Source organism: Polypterus senegalus, chromosome 3, assembly GCF_016835505.1.
Source record: "Polypterus senegalus isolate Bchr_013 chromosome 3, ASM1683550v1, whole genome shotgun sequence".
Taxonomy (NCBI): Eukaryota; Metazoa; Chordata; class Cladistia; order Polypteriformes; family Polypteridae; genus Polypterus; species Polypterus senegalus.
In genome coordinates, this window is record NC_053156.1 from 51,458,994 (window position 1) to 51,479,296 (window position 20,303).

Here is a 20,303-nt window from a genome sequence, read left to right on the forward strand (position 1 = left end):
TAGCTAGATAGAAATAGCCAAATCATGTGTCGGGGTGTCTAAAAAGAGTATGCCCATCAAAGGCTCAAACTTCAAACAAAAATTCCAGCCCATTACAATACTACAGGATGTGCTATGCTAAACTGAGTAAAATTAAGTATATAAAAAAAACTCAAGGTGTGGTGTTTTGTTTGCAAAGACACATTACAGTTCACAAGTACGGTTATTAGTATGTCAGCGACTTCTTTACCCTCTTTAGGAGCAGCACAATAATCAGTTTATTGTATTTCGATAAAGGAGCCCTGAAGTATAAACGTATGTGAATAAAATCCTCAATTATGAAAAGTAGCAATTTCTCTGTTTTCAGATTCTGTTTCAAATGCTTACATTTCGCTGTGCTCAATTTACTCCTTCTCTTGAAGATGTTTCACCTTCGATAGCTAACTACAGAGTGTGATTGATCTACAATGGTTTCTAAATGCTGAGCTTTCTGTCATTGTCAGATTCTTTTGATGTCAATGAAGGACATGAACATTGCCAAGCTGACTTCAGTGGATCTGCCTTTATTCAATGCCATCATCCAAGATCTCTTCCCGGGTGTGGAAACGCCTACAATTGACTATGGGAAGGTAAGTGCCTTGCTTCTCTAACTTCCCTTTTCAGTTATGTTGTGCAGGCTGCTGAACAATCAGTCAATTTCACATTTATCAGGATTTTCTCTGGTTTACTCTGGTTTCCTTTACTAGCTCAATGACATGGGCGTTATGTTGATCGATGTCTTAGTAAGAGTGGCTTTGCCCTGCAATAGACTCCCCATCCTTCAGCTCTGTAATGGAGTAAACCGTTGTGGAAAACTGATGGATGGTTGGGCATTTTTCAGGTGAAACAGTGGTCCTTGTCATTCTGATGGACACACTCACTTCACACTGGCAGTTGTTTTTAAGCTGGAAAATGGAAGGATCATAACTGACTCTTTTTTTTATTATTGTACATTATGGTCTTTATTACATGTCTGTGCCTATCATAAATGAAAAGAATGGAGTTCTAATAAATTTGGCTAAGTTTCACTTTTATACATTTATTACAGTTAAGAGAGACCATTGAATCTGAGCTGCGGTCAGTTGGGCTTCAAATCACCCGTTTCACACTGACTAAAGTAATCCAGTTGTATGAAACCAAGAACTCTCGACACTCCACCATGATTGTGGGCAAGACAGGCAGTGGCAAGTCAGTTACATGGAAGATACTAAAGGCGGCCCTCAGCACACTGCAGCACAAAGGAGAACCTGGATACAATGCTGTCAGGGTAAGTGGTCTGCACTGAGCTGCAGCAAAGATTCTGGAACTTAACAGAACTGGTAAGCAACTTCTAAATGTGTGGGTGTCCTCTTTAAAAACCCCACTCACAGATTACTCTGACTCATTTTCTAGCCCGCTTCTCAATTATCAAGCCCTCTTTTGGCTCCCTGCTTCTCTTGATACCTTAGAAAGAGATGAGTCTTCTTAGTTCATCAAGCCAAATCTGAAAAGCCTCTGATGAATGCATCACCCAGAGCAAAAGTCAGTTTCAAGATCAAAATTGATTAGTGCAGAATTATTTTAAGAAGCTGCACTGTGTTGAGAGGTTATTGAAGGAGCATTTATTTTCTATTCTGAAACAAAAATTGCTTGCACTAAAAGATTTCTCTGGGCACCTCTGAGACGACTCTTCATTATATTGAGCATTGTCCAAAGAATGGTCAAAAATCACCTTGAAATTATTCTGCTTGTTTCTATGGAGGTCAATAAAAGTATCACATAGGTCTTAAACAGGAATATTTTGCCAGTTTTAGACAGAGAAAAAGAATGCTTAACTCCAAATTGAAAACCTTAATAAACTCAAATTACCCAAGACAATACTTTAAAATGTGTGGCACAAAAGAACCCCACATTATAGTTATCCCATATTTAAAGAAACGTACATTAACAATGGCAGAGCTGTAGCTGCAGTGCTGATTTTCATTTGGAGCTAAAGATGACAACAGAAATTTCCACATTTCTGAACAACTACTACGACCCCTGGTTTCTTTTCCAGCCAAGCTTCTCATCAGAAGCTGCAAGCCTACTAACTGCAACTCTTTTCTGTTTAAGTTTCTTACTTCTTTGCCTGCATGAAAAAATTGTTAGCACTGCTGTGTCACAGTTCAGGCATCATGGGTGTTTGAATCCTACCTGCAGATGTTATCTGTGTGGAGTTTACATGTTCTCTCCATTTTTGTGAGGGATTTTTTTACAGGTACTGTACTCCATTTTTTCTCCCATGTGCCAAATGTGTGCATGTTTGAATAAATTTACAGGTACTCCATGCGCATGAGTGGGCATTAGGATGGGGCAGTGCAGGACTGTTTTTATTCTTTAAGCATAATACAGTCAAGAGAGGCTCCACATATCTGTGACCCAGTATTAGTCTAAGTGGATAATATTTTGTTTTGTTTCTGTGCTTCTGAAAACTGCCTATTAGTTTAAAGTATTGTTTCAAATTCAGCTCTTAGGAGGCTGTGGCTTCTTTAAGATTTGAAAAAGTGTTTGTGCAGTTTTTACAGAAAGACAAATACGAGACAATTCAAACCATTCTGCTGGCAAATTTGGTGAAGACGTAAATTATATCTGTTTCTTCCATGTTATATTAGCTCCTGTAGATACAGTACCTTTAAAAAGTATTCTCCCCTTGGAAATTTTTATTTTTTGACATGATCAACAGAAAAAGACTCTTTAATGTGAAAATAAATACAGATCTGTACAAAGTGGTCTAAATTAATTACAAAACCACAAAATAAATGATTGCATAAGTATTCACCTCCATTCATATGACATTAATATCACAAACACACACACTGGTGCAGCTAATTGGTTTTAGAAGTCTTCTCATTAGTTCTTGTCTGAGGCATCAGTTGATTGTAGTCAAAATGCATCTTATCTGGAGTAACCACGAGGGGGCGCCACTGAGCCCCAAATGGCAGACACAATAATGCCCAACATTAAGCAGAGAGGCCCAGACTTCCCTCTCCCCGGCCACATCATGACTTTTCCAAGTCCACAAATCACATGTAGACTGGTTGGGCAAACTCCCATGCACCCTCCAGGATTCTGCTAAGGGTGTAGAGCTGGTCCACTGTTCTTTCCTCTCTGGGACCAGGGTGAAAACCACATTGTTCCTCCTGAATCCGAGGTTCGACTATCCGACACCCACTCCTCTCCAGAACCCCCGAATAGACTTTTCCAGGGAGGCTGAGGAGTGTGATCCCTCTGTAGTTTAGTCTTTCCGCGACCAGGGGACCACCACCTGAATCCGGTCTGCCAATCCAGAGGCACTGTCCCGATGTCCATGTGATGTTGCAGAGACGTGTCAACCAAGACAGTCCTACAACATCCAGAGCCTTGAGGAACTCCGGGCATATCTCATCCACTCCCGGGGCCCTGCCACCAAGGAGTTTTTTGACCACCTCGGTGACCTCAGCCCCAGAGATGGGAGAGCCCACCTAAGAGTCCCCAGGCTCTGCTTCCTCATTGGAAGGCATGTTAGTGGGATTGAGGAGGTCTTCGAAGTACTCCCCCCACCGACCCACAATGTCCTGAGTCGAGGTCAGCAGCGCACCATCCCCACCATATACGGTGTTGACACTGCACTGCTTCCCCCTCCTGAGATGCCGGACGGTGAACCAGAATCTGCTCGAAGCCGTCCAAAAGTCGTTCTCCATGGCCTCTCCAATATCCTTCCATGCCCGAATTTTTGCCTCAGCAACCACCGACACCGCATTCCGCTTAGCCTGCCGGTACCTATCAGCTGCCTCCAGAGACTCTCAGGACAAAAAGGTCCTATAGGACTCCTTCTTCAGCTTGATGGCATCCCTCACCGCTGGTGTCCACGACAGACACCGACCACCTTACAGCCACAGCTCCAGTCAGCCGCCTCAACAATAGAGGCATGGAACATGGCCCATTCGGACTCAATGTCCCCCACCTCCCTCGGGACATGGTCAAAGTTCTGCCGAAGGTGGGAGTTGAAGCTACATTTGACAGGGGACACTGACAGCCATTCCCAGCAGACCCTCACAACACGTTTGGGCCTACTAGGCTTGACCGGCATCTTCCCCCACCATCGAAGCCAACTCACCACCAGGTGGTGATCAGTTGACAGCTCCGCCACTCTCTTCACCCGAGTGTCCAAGACATATGGCCGCAAGTCTGACGACACAACCACAAAGTCGATCATCGAACTGAGGCCTAGGGTGTCCTGGTGCCAAGTGCACATATGAACACCCTTATGCTTGAACATGGTGTTCATTATGGACAATCCATGACGAGCACAGAAGTCCTATAACAAAACACCGCTCGGGTTCTTCTTGCGGTGGGGGCAAGAACCCCTCCCAATCATGCCCTTCCAGGTCTCACTGTCATTGCCCAGGTGCGCATAGAAGTCTCCAAGGAGAACAAGGGAGTCCCCAGAAGGTACGCCTTCTAGCACCCCCTCCAGAGACTCCAAAAAAGGTGGATACTCCAAACTGCTGCTCCCGAAGGCGGAGGGAGGCCACCCTCTCATCCACCAGGGTAAACCCCAATGCACAGGCTCCAAGTCGGGAGGCAATAAGTATGCCCATACCTGCTCCGGCGCCTCTCACCGGGGGCAACTCCAGAGTGGTAGAGAGTCCAGTCCCTCTCAAGGAGATTGGTTCCAGAGTCCAAGCTGTGCGTCGAGGTGAGTCCGACTATATCTAGCCGGAACCTCTCGACCTCACGCACTAGCTCAGGCTCCTTCCCCTTCAGAGAGGTGACCTTCCACGTCCCAAGAGCCAGTTTCTGTAGCCGAGGATCAGACCGCCAAGGTCCCCGCCTTCAGCCACCACCCAACTCACACTGCACCCAACCTCCTTGGCCCCTCCCATAGGTGGTGAGCCCATGAGAAGGAGGACCCACGTTGCCTCTTCAGGCTGTGCCCAGCCAAGCCCCATGGGTGCAGGCCCGGCCACCAAGCGCTCGCCATTGAGTCCCACCTCCAGGCCTGGCTCCAGAGGGGGGCCCCGGTGACCTGCATCCAGGCAAGGGAAAATGTTGTCCATAGTTTTTGCTCATCTTTGGAGGTATGTTGAACCGCTCTTTGTCTCATCCCTCACCTAGAACCAATTTGCCTTTGGTGGCCCTACCAGGGGCATAAAGCCCCGGACAACATAGCTCCTAGGATCACTGGGACACGCAAACCCCTCCAGCACGATAAGGTGACGGTTCAAGGAGAGGGAATCACAAGTTATAGTGGCTGAGATTGGAGAGACAGTGCAGACAACTGTTACCCGTAAACTTGTGCAAAGAGAAAGCCACTTTTAAAAAGAGTTCACATGACATCTCCGCTAAAGTTGCTAGAAGATACACTGAAGACTCTGAATTCAACTGGAAGAATGTTCAATAATCTGATGAGACAGAAATAGAGCTTTTTGGCCATTGATATAAACAGAATGTTTGGCATAAGCAAGCACACCATCCCTACCGTGAAGCATGGTAATGGCAACATCAGGTTATTGGTATGCTTTTCTGCAGCAGACCGTGGAAAGCTATAAAGAGAGAATGCAGCAAAATACCGGAAAATCCTGGAAGAAAACCTGAGACAGTCTGCAAAAAAACCTGCATCTTGGGAGAACATTTGTTTTCCATCAACACAACACCACCAAGCAAAAAACCAAAGCTACGCAGGAATGGCTTTAAAACAACAATGTTGATGTCCTGAAGTGGCTGAGTCAGAGTCCAGATCTCAATCCAACTGAGGCTGGATTTGGAAAAAGTCTGATCACTCACATCCTCCATGTAAACGGTGAGAGTCTGAGTAGTTTGGAACAGGTAGAAATGGTATGGTAGGAATCAAGATCTTAAAGAAAGAAACGTTTCCTCAAAGAGGACACATCTCATAGAAGCTCTGAATCAATAATCGGGCAGGAGAAAAGCTTACTTCACCTGCAGCAGAAAGCTGAAGAAGGAGCATTGTATACAGCAGTTTGTTATCCTTATGATGAGAATGGTCACAGAATCAAAGGGAAGAGGTTCATTTTATAAACTATTGAATTTGCATACAGTGTCAATCAATATGTACATTTCATACTGATTGGTTTAAAGACCTGAGGTATTTAGCATAGAGCACAACCAGCCTAAATGAAATCCTTTTTCCGATATATCCTTGTTCTTCTCTTGGTTTAGACATTACCCTTAAAATCTCCATATATGTGACAGCTGTCCAGTTTTATTGTTTACAGGACATCTGCTGATCTCTTAATCGTACATTTGGTGTTTTACACCAACCTGCTCCTGCTACATGCTTGTTTTTGTTGTTCACTTGACCTTTATCTGGTTTCTTGATATACCTGAACAGGTCCTTAATCCTTTTGGATGCTAAATTTTAATATGGAAAGTAAATCGAAACGCTTTATCGTAAATAACTATGTGACCCCTGAGTCTAATTATTCTTCCACATTATCAGTGTCCATTATCTGTAAAGCTGATAGAGACCTAAACACACAGACTCGAGCCTCTCATGGTGACCAAATGTGCATCTAATGAATACTGACTTGAAGGGACTGAACACTTACGCCATCAATATTTTTGTGTTTTATGTCTGTAATTAAATTTAGATCACTTTCCACAGATCTGTTCTCACCTTGACATTAAAGATTCTTTTTTTGGTTGTTCAGTATCAGAAAAGCCAAATTAAATCCACTGTGATTCAAAGTTGTTTAACATCAAAATGTGAAAACTCCCAAGTAGGTGATCCTTTTTATACACACTGTGGTTTTTTTTCCAGCAAGTTATTTTTCTCAAAGGAGTTAAAGAGCCGTAGAAGGATCGTCAAATCAATCACAAAGCCAACTTTTCTTTTATATAGTGTTTCCAATTCTCAGGCACTTGTGATGAATGACAGTCTTGACAAGGTTTCATGCATTCATTTGTTAATATGTACACCCTCAATTTTTTTCTTTAAAAACTGGCATGCTTTATTTTAACCTTAAGAAAAATGTTCATTTTCTTCCATGTCTCTGTAATCTAAATGCCAGGACTTTCCCTTGAACCCTAAAGCCATAACCCTTGGAGAGCTCTATGGCGAATATAACCTAGCAACAAATGAGTGGACAGACGGCGTGCTCTCCAGTCTGATGAGAGTTGCTTGTGCAGGTACGTACTCGATATGACAAATTTTGTGACAAATTGTGTCTTATTTAAAGAATAGGCATTCTGCCAAAAAGGGCAGCAGTCCCCCTGGGTTTTGCTTCTTCTTCTTCTTTTTTTTTTAAATAAAGGGCTCTGTTAGACATCAAGTGCTATATAAATTCTCCTTATCTGAAGTGGGAGCTCACAAGTTATTTCTTTGTCTATGTGAGTTTTTTTATTTTATTGAACGACTTAATGATTATATACAGCTCCAGTTCAGTAATAACCTTTGAAGGCTAACGTGGTTATTCCCTCAGAGTTGTCAGTCAATTTCTCTCTTTTAACATTGTTGTTTTTGATGAAACTGTTTACTCAGGCATTGGTGTGGCTGTCAGCCAACATCCACATCATCTCTGGTTTATTATGATTGATGGGTTAAGCTCATCATCAGCGCTTACTCAAGAAAGATTGCTTTTCAAGGGTGTATGCTTTCATTGTTTCATGGCTTCTTTAGCACACAATGCAAACGCACTCTATATGTAGAATTACTTTCTGCTTGCCTTTTTTTTCTGGATATTGCATGTCCATCTTTTCCATCCTGCTTAGCCCACTGATGGTCATGGGAAGCTGCTTCATAACCCAGCTGACAGGTCATATACATACCTACACTCCCTCATACCAGGCCAGTTTGGAGTCGTGCCCTAATTAGAACTAAGCAGTATGAGACATCAGACATTCTACAAGACACAAATGGCTCAAAAAAAGTAGTTTAACTACTGTGACTACCACAATCTCTAGCCGACCAATATTTGTATTTGTTTTTTTATTATGAATTAGCTGTGCTACCCGTCTACTGAAATCTAAATGATAAATGTAGACCACAGTGTTAACGTTTCCAGTGCACCATCTATTGGAATGTACTTTTGTAACACGTTTAGTAATAAAATGCATTGCATTTCTCATTCTAACCGATGGTGCATCACAAACATTTGCAGCAATAAAATGTATTATTACAAATGTTTGTGATGTACCATCTTTTGGAATGAAACATCCAATGTATGTGTTTGTGTTCTGTGCCATTTAGAATGGGATTAGTAAAAGCAGAGCTAATGTTTATGATGCGCCACTTGTTGGAATGACAGAGACATTGCAGCTGAACGGACACACAGAACAAAAACACACTAGAACCACAATAGAAATAAACTAACCTGCTTAAACCCCAAGAACACAGTAAGCAGACCCCTAACCAGATTACCTTTTGGTGAAAAATAAATAAATGAATACAAAACACTTTTTTTTAAAGTATGTAATTCCACTCATTTATATTTATAATAAAGGACAAACAAACTTAGCATAGAAACTTGCATTGTACATAGAAAGAATCATTGTACATAATCGAAATTGACATCTTAAACAGAGTTACAATAAACATAAGTAAAATAAACCAGCAAATATGCTAGCTATGTGTCTTCAGGTAACAAGTAATGCCAGCTGTCTGCTTTCTACTTGGCTATTTAAATTAGTGCTTCCTATCTATTTTCAAACCTGAATTTGTTTCTTTGGCTGTTCAGATATTCAACTTCCATTCCAGAGATGTGTATGTTAGGTTCATTTGTGCCCCGTAGGAATAAATGACAGTGGCAATGGCAATGGGCTGACACCCTGTGCAGCACTGGTTCCAGTCTTTCACCCAGAGATGCCTAGGTAGTCCCTCAGAAGGGTAACTGGATACAATGGGTTCAATAATGTATGTGTGGATCTTTTCAATCAGAATTTCATTGCATGTGTGGAGTTTGCATGTTCTCTCACATCTGTATGTTTTTTTTTTTTCTGGATACTGGGGTGTTCCTCCTATATGTAAGTCAAAGAGGAGCAGGTGTTCAGTAAACTGCCAGTCCTAAATTGGCTCTGTGTGCTTGTGTGCGTGTGTGAGTGGGCTCTGTGATGAACTGATATCTGTTTAAATGCCAAATGCTGCTGACGTGCTTCAGTCCCTGGTGACCCCGAGTTGAATTTCATCTAGTTTAAGAAATGTTATGTTAAGCTACATACCATACTGCCTTTAAGATGTCACAATACACCCCCACCTTCTCTTTGAGCCTTTAACATGCTTATCTATATAATGTTTACCACCTCAGATGAAAAACCTGATGAGAAGTGGATTGTGTTTGATGGTCCGGTGGACACACTGTGGATTGAGAGCATGAATTCGGTGATGGATGACAATAAGGTGCTGACCCTTATTAACGGAGAAAGGATCTCCATGCCTGAGCAGGTACTGTAGCTGTTATGTGAAGTTTAATCAATGATACAGTATTTGTTCATAGCAACTGTGCCTCTCATTGACCTTCAGGGTTTAAAATGTATACTTTAATATTGATGTGACAAGAAAAGCAATTTAACTACTGTGACTACCACAATCTCAAGCTGACCAATATTTGTATTTGTTTTTTTATTATGCATTAACTGCGCTACCCGTCTACTGAAATCTAAATAATAAATGTAGACCACAGTGTTAACATTTCCAGAGCTCCATCTATTGGAATGAACTTTTGTAACGCATATAGTAATAAAATGCATTACATTTGTCATTCTAACCGATGGTGCATCACAAATATTTGCGGCAATTAAATGGAATGAAAAATCCAATGCATGCGTTTGTGTTCTGTGCCATTTAGTATGGGAATAGTAAAAGCAGAGCTAATGTTTGTAATGCACCATTTGTTGGAATGACAGAGACACCGCAACTGAACGGACCCAGACAGAACAAAAATATCATAGAACCACAATAGAAATACACTAACCTGCTTAGTATAAGTAAACCACAAAAATACAGTAAGCAGACACCTAACCAGATTACTATATACTGAAAATTAATAAAATGAATACAAAACACTTTTTATTAAAGTATGTAATTCCATTCTATGTATATTTATGATAAAGGACAAACAAACTTAGCATAGAAAGAACCATTGTACATAGAAACATACATTGTATATAAAAAGAACCATTGTACATAATCGAAATTGACAGCTTAAGCAGAGTTATAAATGAGACAGAGACAAATGAAATTATCACTGAAACATGTATAAAAATGAAAAAATAAACAAGAATAAATATAACAATAGGAAAACAATATGAGTGGAATGACATACTTTGACAGAAATTGTTTTATGTTTATTTATTTTTCAGTATATTGTAATCTGCTTACTCTATGCTTGTGATTGGACACACAGATATCCATCCATTATCCAACCCGCTATATCCTAACTACAGGATCACGGGGGTCTGCCAGAGCCAATCCAAGCCAACACAGGGCGCAAGGCAGGAAACAAACCCTGGGCATGGTGCCTGCCCACTGCAGTGGACACACAGATATCTAGATATTTAATCTTTTACTTGGCACATTACCTGTTAGAAGACAGGTAATACTGTAGAATAATTTAAAAATATTTTCTGTCTTTAGCCATACATTCACTTTCAGCTTCTTTCCTCGGTATTCACATGTGTGTGAACATTTCTTCACTGACGCTCCTTCTTTCAAGTGCGTTCTCATAAAACCTGCTTCTCAGACTCGATCATTATTTTTGAGGTGGTGTTGTCACATTCTGTCCGCTTTTATACTTGCTGTCTTTGAAGGTGACTCACTCAGCATGCCTCCCATGCCAAAACTAACCAATCACACCAAAGTTAAACTGGCCAATCAGATTGTTCAGAGGGACGGACCACACAGACTTTAGTGTTTTATTATATAGTAGACAGATGAACGTGGACTATTATAGATGTTTCTGAGAGAACAATTAGCCTTTGAACATTTACATCAATGATGACTCTGGGTAGATTTGTTGTTTTATTTATCCAGTGTCCTTTCAGATCCTCCTTCTGGATGTTTTCTCTGTGGACTTTTTACATTCTCCCTGTACCCACATGGGTTTTCCTCCAGGTGCTCTGATTTTCTTCTCACATCCCCAAAGACATTAGGTTAACTTGGCTACTCTGTATTGATCCCAGTATGAATATGAGTATGGGTATGTGCATGAATGGTCCCTGCAATGGACTCTACGGGAGTCTTTTTCTGAATTGGGCTTAATGCTTTGATTGGTCCATGACTTCTGACATAAAGACTATTCCTTAATTTACATTCATTCCTTAATTTACAATGTATCTATTTGAATTTATGTAATGATCTCTGAGAATAAAAATAATCTGTAAATGACTTCTTGCTTTATTCACTTTTTGGGTATTTTACTGAACCCGGAAATGGTAGTCATGGATTAAACAGAGTGAACTTAATAGAGTGTCACAGTCTGATTCAGCTTTTTTTCAGTATTTTTAAGTATTTGTTTTCTCTTGGTATGATCAGTTGTTGATGCTTTCATAGATTTCTCTTTACCTTTGATATCATGGGTGACAACAGCTGTAAAAGATGACCATAAGACATAAGTGCTCCATGAACATTTTTCAGACTTGATTTGAATGCCCCATTGTACTTTGTTTGGAATATTGGAGTTCAGAAAAGTCTGCTTTATATATCTGTTGTTACTTGAGCTCATTGTGGGTAGATACCTAATGATGAACTGCTCATGTGTGTTCCAGGTTTCTCTCCTTTTTGAGGTTGAAGACCTGGCCGTAGCCTCTCCAGCAACAGTGTCCCGTTGTGGGATGGTCTACACAGATTATTCAGATTTGGGGTGGAAACCCTATGTTCAGTCCTGGATCGAGAAGCGTGCAAAGGTAAGTAGGAGGGACTGGGAGAAGGGTCTAGCTGCAGAGCTCTGGAGCTCTGTGATTCAGATGCCCCAATGAATATCCAGTCGGATTGCACATTTATATCATGTAATGTAGTGATTAAGGCTTTAGACTTTGAACTGTGATGTTGTGGGTTCATATCTGGATGCAGACACTGTGGACCCTGAGCAAGCCATTTCACCTGCTGGTGTTCCAATTGGATAAACAAAAGAAATGTAACTAATTGTGTTTTCAATGTTGTAAGTCTCCTTGGATAAAGTTATCAGCCATATAGGAAATAATGATAATAACTTTACATGATTTGCACTACAAAAACTTTGAGAACAACATGGCCGTGGCCCACAGCACTAGACAATATGTCTGCAATAAGTCATCATTACTACTGAGGAAGGTAACCCTCCCATAACTCTAATCTTAACCATAGTGTAAGAATGTTTTATAAGAATGATGTACGAGGTGTTTCTTCGAATGGGGGTGCTGGAAAAGACACAAATGACTGGGTAAGTCACATACCATGACTGACGTGTAATAGAAAGGCAGCTAAGTGTCATCACGTGTGCAATTGGATTGGCTCGTCAACAGATCAGAGCTGTAGAGGACTAATAAAACAGCATTATAGCCCCCATTTTAACAGTGCATAATATGCTAAATTTAAATTTCGAGTGTCCATGTTTTATCATTCCAGGTTTACAGTGGAGGTGAAGATGTGTTTCGTAGAAGACAGCTTTCTGTTGTAGTCATTGTCATAATCCTGTGCAGAACTCCTAGGACTCTCATCTCCACTCGTGATTATATAGTTAGACTCAGTGATAAACGGGTTAGGGTTAGGGTTATGCCAGAGTTCCTCTTTAGTTCTGTGAGGTGCTGGTAACCCAAGATTAGAATGCCAATAAAGAGCTGTGTTGTCCCCATAGATGTTTAAAGGGTAGCATTCCTGCACTAACTGGGTTTGGTTTGCAGCTGAGTTATTACATTTGAATTTTCTGTGATTTACTCCCATGTTTCAAAAATGGTTTTGTTAATTGGCTGCTCTAAACTGGCTTTTTCTAGTAGCAGGTGTAACTGTACCTTACAGGGATTAGACATCTTATCCAGTGTTTATTTCTTCCTTGTGCGTGACCTTAAAAGAAGTTTTAAAAAAAATGAATAGATGATGGTCAAAATAATATGTAATTTAAGGATTATAAGGTGATGTGTTACTTTCAGGTGACAGATTCAGCCTTAGTTATTTTTTGAATACCGTAGCTTTACAGAATGCATAATTTGCTGTCCTGGGGAGAAATCCATTCTTGACTGTTAAAGTGAATTTGTGCAAGTGTAACAAATATGGCCCAAAAGCCCTTAACATGTAGCCAATGCAGGTCTAATACTGTGCTTCTTCTCTTTGTGTCCCAGCCTGAAGTGGAATACCTCCAGCACCTTTTTGAAAAGTTTATTGAGAAGGTTTTACTGTTTAAAAAGGCTAATTGCAAAGAGTTAGTAAAGATTGCCGAGTTTAATGGTCTCATCTCCCTCTGCAAACTATATGAAACTTTGGCCATACCAGAAAATGGGGTAAGAATTTAATTAATTTTTTTTATATTTTTAAATGAAGTACAAGTTTCTTTACACTTTGGCTTTATATGCATTATGGTGGCACCACTTTGTCTGAATTTGAACCAAGGTAAATTCTATGTATAGACATGCAACCGTCATTTGGCTTCAGTTGTTAAAGTAACCCATTATTAGCCTCATCGTGCTTTTATTATGTTGTTGTGTTTCTGGGTAGATCTTCTTCGCACCTGTTTCATTTTTGCCCCCACCCTTATCTTGGATAAGCAGATGCCCTCAAACATTTAAAAAGAAGATACCCTCTGCTAAATAAAGTTCTACACTTTGACCTGAAAAAGCATTTGCCCCAGTTAGAATTTGGTCAGATTCTTTCATGGATTATAGTTGTATATGTAGAGGTGTCTGAGAGAAATTTAGTTCTTATTTTCTCTCATTGGCATGCAAAGTGATTACACATTCAGTCTTCTGGAATAAAAAAAAGTCATTGCCCCTCTACAGAACTTTGCCAAACCACAAGGATGTGGAGTGTTGCCTTAGGTGAGAAGTCGGGCATAGAAGGGGCCATCCGGGCCTAATCTTAACCCAGAATGTTTTGGTTTATCCCATTAGTGCGAAGATTTCAGTTTACTGGTTGTCAGATCATATTATGTCACAATCAAAATACATTTTCAAAAGCCTTAAGAATAAAGCTGTTGATGTCCATTAGTGTGAAAAGGGTAGTCAGTCATTCCATAAATGGCCATCCTCCTAAACTCACTCCAATGGCTAATTGTAGAACTGCCCATGAAGTCACAAAGATAACAGCACAAGATGTCAGCATACATTTTTTTTGCTAAATTGCACGAGGGTGATCAAGAATGTTGAGCCAAAGGTGTACAGACAGATGAGTCAAAAGTAAAATATTTTGGCCGACATGAACACCAGTCTGTCCAGAGAAATTATAACCGTAAGCCGATTGTAGTGGTGAAGCATGATAACAGTAGAGTTATTATTTACTGTAGAGAGCCCAACATTAAAGAAGCTGTGAATTCTGCCATCAGCCAGAAGGATCTTGTAGAGAATGGCTGAATATTCATCAACCCATGAATGGCTGCTGAACATCAGAATGGTTAGAAAAGAGAAAATGTATTTGTTCAGAGACGAATATACAAATTCCCGACCTAAACTCATTTGAGATGTTGAAGAAGCCAAAGCAGTTCTGTAAAGTGGAGTGGGACTTAATTCCTTCACTGCAGTTTGAGAAGCTGATCAGTTGCAATAATTGCAGCTAAAGATGGCATAATCAGTATCTAAAGAAAAAAGGGGTAATTTTTACAAGAATCGTCAGATCTATCGTAGTTTTCATTAATAAATTAAAGAAAAAAGATGTCTTTTATATAATAGTTGGCTTATTTGAATGTCTGGTAATACTACCTGTGACAAATACTCAATAATACAGAAAATCAGCAGAATACAGAAAAAAAAAGCCAATCCTTTTCACTGTGCCCAGGGCAAAGTGATTGTTAATAGCATACATCTCTTTTCTTCTCTGTGCATTTCTAGTGCTGCATAAAAATATAATTGTATTAAAGAAGCAAAAAGGTCAAAATAATTCAGTAAAGAACAAGTCTCACATTCAGCTTTCTGCTCATTTATTTATCTGTAGAGACATGTGGAATATGAATTAGACCCATACGTGCAGTGTATTAGCTTCACTTCATAAATGCATTCGGTCACTTTTGTAAATTATTATTTTTTTTTTTGTTTGATCGGGGGTGTATGCTGAGTGAATCTAAATCATCTTTTAATAACCACACTGTTAAAGTTAGAAATGCCATGTCTTAGCCATCACACTGCCACCTTGCCTTTTCACTGTTCACGTGGATGGCCCACTGACTTGAAAATTACGGCCCAAAGCGCTCAGAAATGCCATCAGTACTGCGAGTTGCTGATAATATATATTGAACATGGATTCTGAAGTAGATTTGTATTAGCAATAATAGCAGAAGCACGGCTCAAAATAAGCAGGGTCAGGAGCCAAAAAATCAATATAAAGAAGGCAAACAGGTTTATTCTGAAGGGCAGGTTCATATTTAATAAACCAGCTCAGGGTCAGGTACTCAGTTCTGGCAATAAAATTGGAATGGCAGAGGCTGAACACAGAAAACAGACTACGTTTCAAAATAAGTTTTAGGAAAAGAACAATAGTAGAGCTTCCATCCATAACAAAATGCTCAAATGACTAAGGTATGGCTATCAGGAATTCACTGCTTTACATTCACACATCTCCTGTCATTTTATGGCTTGATAATTAAAATATCAAAAAATAAAAGTATGATCAAGGGCAGAATATGTGTTGTGGATATGGCCATCAGCAAGCTCCATTTAAATTTGGTGGGTCCAGTGAAGGATCCCAATAAAAACATTGCTTGCCTGATCTGGTTTTAACTACTAAATGCATTCTTTCTATTCAGGTGAACCCAAATGACTCTGAAAACTATGGCCGCATGATTGAGCTGTGGTTTATCTTCTGTATGATCTGGTCAGTATGTGCTGCCGTTGATGAGGACAGCAGGAAAAAGATGGATGGTTTCCTAAGAGAGATGGAAGGAACTTTCCCCAACAAGGTGAGCCAGATGAAACATGTAAAATGCCAGCCTCACAAGTGGCGATCTTTTGCTTCCCACTCTACTAAGTTGACCACTAGGCCACAGTGTATGTAGGAATGTTTCACACAAAATTAAATCAATATAAATTGCAAATAAATAATAGTACAGTGAAATGTGACAATAAGTAAATAAAACCAGCATGAAATGTAAGTGTCATTAAATGCCTAATGAAATGTATTATTCTTGCTTATTTCTTTATGTAGTCATTTAATTACTAGTCACGTTACCTGTCAAAGACAGGAAATAGAACAAATTTTAAAATATGTAATATTTGCTATCTCTTCTCCGACGTGTACCTTCAGTGCATTTTCTCTTTGTGCTTGTGTGCTGGAAATATCTCGAGTGGGTTCCTGTAAAACCCATTTCTCAGACCCTATCATTTCAAGGAGCCCTGCTCACCTCCTGTCTGATTTTTGACTACCGCCAGTGGTAGGTGGGCTCCCATTACCTGCTATGAAAACATCATTCATATTCTAGTGAATACTTCTCATCTTTGAAGGCAACTCTAAGCATGCCTCTGATGCCTTTATGCCTCTTTGTGTGTCTCAACCTCTCATACCTCTCTGTCGATCAGGTCTCCAATGCCAAACTGACCAATCAGATTGCTCAATCAGACTGTGTGGAGGGACTGGATACACACGCACACATGAATTCACACACACAGACAGTCGTGTTTTATTATATAGTAGATTTCTTTATTTCTTTTATTTATTTCAGTTACACGTATGAAATAAGCCACTAAATGAAAGTTGTCACTTTCACTCAATAAAGTTGAGAGGGTGGGCTCCAGCAAGTACTGTTTTTTACTTTTTTGTATACAAAGTATAGGGAAAGTACTGTAATCGATCAAAAATTCAATGTCAAGATTTTGATGAATGTCGTTTTAGACATCACTGACTTTCTCGTATACAAAGTATAGGGAAAGTATTGTAATCATTCAAAAATTACATTTCGAGATTTTAATGAATCTCAATGTTTTAGATCTTCCTGAGTCTGAAAATACAATTTTTGGAATTGTGTCTGTCTGTCTTTGTGTGCGTGCACATTTCTGTGTGTGTGTATGTAAACACAATAACCTGAGTATGCTTTCACTTACGTCAACCAAATTTTGCATACAACTATTAGGTATAAAACGTAGATTTCTATCAACTTTTGGGGTATTTCCACTAACTGGAAGTGGTACTTTACCTTTTATTCATGCAGCTGCAAAGTCCGATTTATTCAAGTTTACCTTTATAATAATTGTTTAATATATTATAAATTTGATTTGATTTGTTGTTGATGGTTCTTTAATGTACATAATATAAAAATATAATCATTGTCTTGCGGTTTACACCTCAAATAACCATCCCCATATCTGAGTATATGAGAAAGTCTAGGAGAGGCCTCTCCGATTTGTATTTGATTGGTGAATCATCAGTAGAATGGAAGTAAACCTCCGGCCATCAAGTGCCACATTTACAGCAAACACTTGTGATGCAAACTTCTAATGATGAATTCCGAGTTTATTGAATTAAAGTCATTGCTTTGCACAGTAATTCTGGGCAGCTATTTTTTTTTTTTTGCACTCGTACCTGATGCACACAGTCACAACTTTTATGTTCATGAGCTGCAGGATTCCCAAATCAAGCAAAGCTCACACATCCACTCTGCAGACGACTCACCATTTGAAAAAATGGCATGTGCTGGAACCCTTGGCCTTGACTAGTAAAAGTGACAGTTCTCATTTCAGGGTCATTCCATATTGCATGCGGTGTCTGTGAAATAAATAAACAAAGAAATGCATAAATATATAAAGAAATAAGTAACCATGGTAAACTCTGTGACAAATGTATTTATACTGATATTTCATGTTGGTTTTATTGCAAAAGGTAATTGGTCAAAAACTTTCTTTTCCCTAACAGCATTCTGATGGTCATGGCATTGTTATAAGCTGCAACATGATCAAATAATGATAAACAAAATCAATCTGTAAAAGCACAATTGTGGTTTATTGGACTTGGAAGAAATGTACGTATTTTCCCAACGTTAGCTGTTACTGGCTATTATGTCTTAATAAGACTGAAAGATGAGGACTTTGTAAATGTCAGCACTGTAATGTTTATCACCGCAGTCCCAACACTCCCGGTGGCTGACTTTGAATCCTGGCCTGCTCATTGCCATTGTGGAGTGTGCCTGTTCTTCCTATATCTGTGTGATATTCTGTATATTTTTTTGTTTTTTTCCTTCCAAACATCAAAGATTGGTTGATTCTAAACTTGCCTTGTATGTGAGATTTGTGAGCGTGTGTGTGAGAAGCAGTATCATGCCAATGACTGGCACGCCTTCCAGGAGTTGTTCATACATTGTTCTAGTACCACCAGTGCTTATCCCATATACCAAAAACATTCACGCCAGGTTAACTCACTCCAGGTTTCTGCAGAATGAATGAGAATGGATGGAAGTAAGCCTTGTGACTAGCACCAAATCTAGCAGTTATTACTGTCCTGCACTTAATATTGGCAGGATTGCGATCCTGCAGCAGCAAAACTAAAGTTGGATTAAGTGGGTTCAGAAACTGGATAAATGGATTAAAATGGTTTATTTTCAGAGTATTTATGTATTATGTGGTTATAGCTCTAAAATGGACTGGTAAGTTTTCTGTATATGCCAATTTTAAGAGATGCTTCAATTCATTTTCTCAATTTCTTATCTGGTTTAGAGTGACAGACAGCAGCAGATGATCTTGGCTGTGCTGGGTTAAGACTGGGAACAAACTATAGACTGAAGTCATTTGACAATTGTGTATCTCTTTCATGGCTTAAATTTTAGTCTTGTTTGTTTTGACCATAATAAAATCAAGTTATGGTAAAGTGTGAATTAAAGAGAACTGGGGGCCCACCTTAAAACGCATGCAATTGCTTTTGCCCAATGGCCTTTTTTTCTATGGAACAGTTGCCTTTATTTCTCTTTGTGTCTGTGTAGATGAGAGACACACATGGTTACCTGTGCAAAAGCAACTGATAACATCTAGATCAGGGGATCTCAAACTCGGTCCTTGGGGCCCACTTTTGCTTCAGGTTTTTGTTTCAACCAGATTCATAATCAGTGACAACACCTGATAACACTGATCTCATTTAATTAGCTGATAGTTTTTTCTCTTCTATTATTCTACATTCACAAAAGCACAGCAGCATAATTTTAACATTTATGAGACACTAGCTGACTATGCTCTGCCTGCATAGTAGTAAAATTGGACAAACTTTAAAAATCAACAAACAAACAGGTATCGCTAGCTAAGCTGAGGCAAGGTACCCTCCAACATGTCGCAAGAGGTAGACCAACTCGAACGGAGACTGGCGTGTGAATGAGGAGGGCCCAGAAGGCTCCGCACTCCTGACATCACGCTTTCCCCTCCCCTCAGCCCGCTGCCTCTGTCTGAGATTAGCACAAATAAATCGCTCCGGCAAGTGAACTATGATACTTAGTGCAATGACAGAAGACACAAAATCAACTGGAATATTCAAGCAAATTATACTAAAAAACCCCGATTTAAATCCGTTGAGTAGTTTTCTTGTGGTAAGCAGACAGACAGACATTGGATTTTATATATAAAAAGAAGATTTTGAAATATTTCTGCTTTTGCTATAGATTTAAATATTTAACTCTCTTTTGCTGATTTGATTATATTTTGCTGTTTCTCTTTGCAGTTTGCTCCCATCATTATATCTTAATAATGACAATTAGAAACAAGCAGAGCAAACACCCAGGGAAACAACATTAAATCATGAAAGGTTGCAACTACGTTAGCATCTGACTCACCGATTAGTAAATAATGGATGAATTAAACAATTAGATTACCTGGAAAAGTAGAATGAAAATCAAGAGGAAAATAATGTTAAAAAGAAAAAAAATACATTATTCCCATATAACTGCTTAGTACATTGTGGAGGACTGCCGGCTTCCCATGCCGGTCCGCACCCCCAGGCCGCCAGGAGGAGCTCTCCCGATAGCAGGATCGTGCCCCGAGTTCCTGCAGGGCCTTATGGACTATGTAGTGTTTTTACACAGCCCTGCTGGATACCTTGGGGACCACCAGGAGTCGCTGTAGGGGGGCTCATGGGCTCTTGTGTGCCCTATAACTCGGGAGTATGTCACGGTCATGTGACAGGAAGGAACGACGTGCTCCCGGGTTGAAGAAAAGGACTGTTTGCCCTGACCCGGAAGGAATAA

At 39.8% G+C, this 20,303-nt stretch overlaps 1 protein-coding gene across 1 annotated transcript in view; it reads left to right on the forward strand.

Annotated features, from left to right (window-relative positions):
- Positions 1-20,303, forward strand: part of dnah2 (dynein, axonemal, heavy chain 2) — a 521,611-nt gene that overhangs the window by 308,268 nt on the left and 193,040 nt on the right. Inside the window, exons 41-47 of the mRNA XM_039749646.1 lie at positions 483-608; positions 1,067-1,285; positions 7,050-7,167; positions 9,282-9,418; positions 11,740-11,877; positions 13,288-13,446; positions 15,897-16,049. Coding sequence (XP_039605580.1) covers positions 483-608; positions 1,067-1,285; positions 7,050-7,167; positions 9,282-9,418; positions 11,740-11,877; positions 13,288-13,446; positions 15,897-16,049 — 1,050 coding nt within the window. The remainder of the gene's footprint in view (positions 1-482; positions 609-1,066; positions 1,286-7,049; positions 7,168-9,281; positions 9,419-11,739; positions 11,878-13,287; positions 13,447-15,896; positions 16,050-20,303) is intronic.